Below are 3592 nucleotides of genomic sequence, written 5' to 3'. Positions count from 1 at the left end.
GGGTTGTAGTGCAAGAGAGGGTCAGTTTTGGCACCACCGGAGCAGATGAGGCTTGTAACAATTTGTGACCTAGATATTGATATGGAGCCTTCATCTGATTTTTTTCTGGCGCTACCAAAAGGCCTCCTGCAGTTAAGAGATCTTGTAGTTTTTGCAGTGAGGCAGCCACAGTGCCAGGAGCCCCTGGGGCTGCTACTAAGATGTCATCCATATAGTGATAAATAATGAAGTGAGGATGTGATTTTCTAAAGGGATCAATAATGTGATGTACATAAGCCTGGCACATGGTAGGGCTGTTTAACATTCCCTGTGGTAGCACCTTCCATTGATAACGTGCTGCTGGTGCTTCATTGTTAGGAGTGGGAATAGTAAAGGCAAACAAGCGTCTGTCTTCCTTATGCAAAGGTATAGAGAAAAAACAGTCCTTAAGATCTATGACCACAAGGTCATAGTCTTTGGTAATCATATTGGGATTGGGCATGCCACATTGCAGGGGTCCCATTGTTTGGATCACAGCGTTGACGGCTCGGAGATCATGTAAAAATCTAAATTTACCTGATTTCTTCTTTATGACAAACACAGGGGTGTTATAGGGGCTATTAGAGGGCTCAATATGTCCCTGAGTAAGTTGTTCTTTTACCAGCTGTCGCAAGGCAGCCAGTTTTGGAGCCGTCAAGGGCCATTGATCCACCCAAACAGGGACTGGTGTGGTTAGTTGCAAGCGAAGAGGAAAAGAATGAGTCATTTTAGCACAAGAGAAGCTTGAAACTGTGAGAGCAAGTCTCGCCCCCACAGATTGGTATGCAGGGGGAGCACAATAGGCTTGATTTGAGCAGTGCCTGTCAGATTTTCCCCCGTGACTGAGAGCCAATTTGTGCTGACTCTGGCCGTTTGGGTCCGCCCCACTCCTCGAACTGACGGGGAGGGGGTTGTAGGCCACTCGTTAGGCCATTCTGCAGACCTAATCACAGAGACATCCGCACCAGAGTCCAGAAGTCCTCGAAAAGAGCGACCCTGCACAGAAAGCAGAAGCATGGGCTTAGTCTCGGTGAGAGTCTCTGTGATAGTCAGAATGTCAGGGGACTTTTTCAGCAACATGATGAATTTCACCAAAATGTCCCCTTTTTGAATTGTAGTAGGCAGGGTAGCACAAACAGAGAGAATTATGGTAGGTCCTAACATGTCCTCCGAAAGCACCATCGGAGAGATGTGGAGACCTTTTAACTGTGCAATAGGGTGTGGTTGGACGATAGCATCAGCAGGGAAAACAGAAAAAGAAAGTGTAGACGTGGCAGAAAGAGAAGCGGGGGTAGGGAGGTGCAGATCAAGATTTTGAGCAGTGAACAGTTCAAAAACATTCCGGACACACGGCGGTGAAGGTGCAGCCTTGAGTGTGGGGCTAGCTGCTAGCCCCTCTACCCGTTTCCCTGATCCTCTTCCTGAGCAGCATTGCGATATTGTGAATTGTTCTGGCCGGTACGGCATTGATTAGCCCAACGATAGCCCTTCTTGCATTTTGGACAAACTGTTTTTGGGTAAACATCACGCCGGGCGGCGGAGCGGGAAGCGCCAACGCCTGGGGCTCTACATTGACTTTTAAAGTGGCCGGGCTTGCCGCAATTAAAGCAATTACCGGAGGGTTTATTGCCTTGAGTAATGGCAGCAGCCATCACTTGGGCAGTATATTGCTGCGTGCCAACGACCGCACAAGCCTGAAGATACTGCGCTAAAGTAGAGCCAGGGACATTGATTAATGGAGCAAGAAGGTTTTTACAATCAGCATTAGCATTCTCATATGCTAGTTTCATGAGTATTTCTTGGCGAGTGTCTTCATTAGAGATTTGTCGCCTGAGAGCTTGTTGGAGGCACTCAATAAAATCATTATATGACTCAGTGGGTTTTTGAATAATTTTTGTGAAAAACTGAGGAGCGGAGCCAGGGTCCTGCACCTTGGACAGAGCGTGAAGAGCAGCTTGAGCAGTCAAGTTAAGAGCAGCTGGAGGGGTGTTATACTGAGCCGTGGCTTGGAGAAAAGCACCTTCCCCAGCTAGCTCATCAGCCTGGAGATTGGGGTTACGGGTTGCCAAAAGTTGGCATTGCTGAACAAATTCAGAAGACCACACTACGAACTGAGTGCCCAAGGTGACCATATAAATCAAGTTCTTCCAATCAGCCGCAATCATAAGGTGGGAATTTGATAAAGCAGCAAAGAGTCCTTGTGTAAAAGGGACATTAACCCCATACATCTGGACGGCCAATTGGATATCTTTTATAAATTTGACGGGGGTCGGCTCCCAAAGGGGAACATTATTACCCTGAGAATTGGGAGCGAACACTAGCGGGAAAAGGCCAGGAGAATCTTCAAAGTCGAAATCACCACGCAGCATGAACTGCGCCCATGGGAGGTGGCGCAGGACGAGAAGGAGACAAAGACTGCGAAGAGGCGGGTGGAGGGGCTGAAGGAGAGGAAGAAGGAGAAGAGGAAGAAGAAGGCTTCGGAGGTTTGTCGGGGGAAACAGGGGCTGCAGGGGTGACTAGTCGCACAGGAACATTAGTGTAAGGAGGAGGACAGTGCAAGGGGGCAAGGAGAGGTTGCTCATGAGACCGCAAGGCTTCAAAAACCACCCGCCATGCCAAAAGAATTTTCAGGGGTGTGCTTGGGGAAGCGTGTAAGTGTTTCCCCAATCGTTGCCACACGGAGGCTTTAAGAATCCCTTTGTGCGGATAGGAGGGGTAATGAGACCAAATATGACTAAGTAAATCTTCTAAAGAGGCTTTACTGAGGGGCTTTTCAAGAGAGCCCCCTCTTTTAAAAATGAAGAAATTTCATTTGGTTAATTCTCTTAGTTCCTCAATGTACAATTTCTGGTCCTGAGAGAATCCTCCACCCATACTCACGAGGGATCCACGGCGATCGCCTGTGATCGAATCAGGGATGAGGTGCACCAAGGCTATGCCAGCCGATGAGTATGGATGGTCCAAAGACGTATCACTTTTGAATGGATCACGTCGGGGTCACCATTTGTGGTGGTCTCTCATGAATGAAAACACTGAGACGATGTCTTGAAGCAAGATCGGGATGAGAGCACAAAACATACTCTGACACCCTCTTTTATTAGAAACAATCCTTGTAACAATTTTGTTAGTGTCTTGTCACAAACGCATTACATCACACAAAATGCACTGATTATTCACATAAGCATACAAAGCTGCAAAGTCTAAGTTTGCTACAGTTCTGGGTAAGAAATGGCAACATTTTGACCTTGTTCCTTGCTTCGTGTTGCAGTCAACTACCAGAAGGCCCGTTGTCCTTGCACGTACACAAAGAACAAATAATAATTCCCACAACAATTAAGGGTAATAATGATGTGTAATGTTAAATAAAATAGGTGGTAAGCTGAAAATGGAAATAATAGGGGATAAAGAACTGGGAATCTATATTTGGATGAAATAATATTGATATTGAATTAATGAATTGAAATATGAAATGGAAACTTATTTAAAGATGAGTGAAATTGACTATGATATGATATTATATTAGATTGGTGGAAATGAAAGTGTGATTATGTACAAGTGTTATAATCTGGAATCA

At 46.0% G+C, this 3592-nt stretch overlaps 1 protein-coding gene across 1 annotated transcript; it reads right to left on the bottom strand.

Annotated features, from left to right (window-relative positions):
* Positions 1–1125: 1125 nt before the first annotated feature.
* Positions 1126–2387, bottom strand: LOC148133350 (endogenous retrovirus group K member 21 Gag polyprotein-like). The gene has a single exon (XM_087961007.1). It carries the CDS (start codon positions 2385–2387, stop codon positions 1416–1418), a length of 972 nt encoding a protein of 323 aa, XP_087817133.1. The 3' UTR covers positions 1126–1415.
* Between the last annotated feature and the right edge of the window lie 1205 nt (positions 2388–3592).

This window comes from Notechis scutatus, chromosome 1 (genome assembly GCF_049901735.1).
Source record: "Notechis scutatus isolate UNSWTSFEM ecotype Mainland chromosome 1, rNotScu1.2, whole genome shotgun sequence".
Taxonomy (NCBI): domain Eukaryota; kingdom Metazoa; phylum Chordata; class Lepidosauria; order Squamata; family Elapidae; genus Notechis; species Notechis scutatus.
The sequence above is the reverse complement of the archived record's forward strand: the minus strand, read 5'-3'. Positions and strand labels throughout refer to the sequence as shown.

What these genes read in the sequence shown, in the direction of transcription:
- LOC148133350 (XM_087961007.1), bottom strand. Translation starts at nt 2,387, where the DNA reads ATGCTGCGTGGTGATTTCGACTTTGAAGATTCTCCTGGCCTTTTCCCG.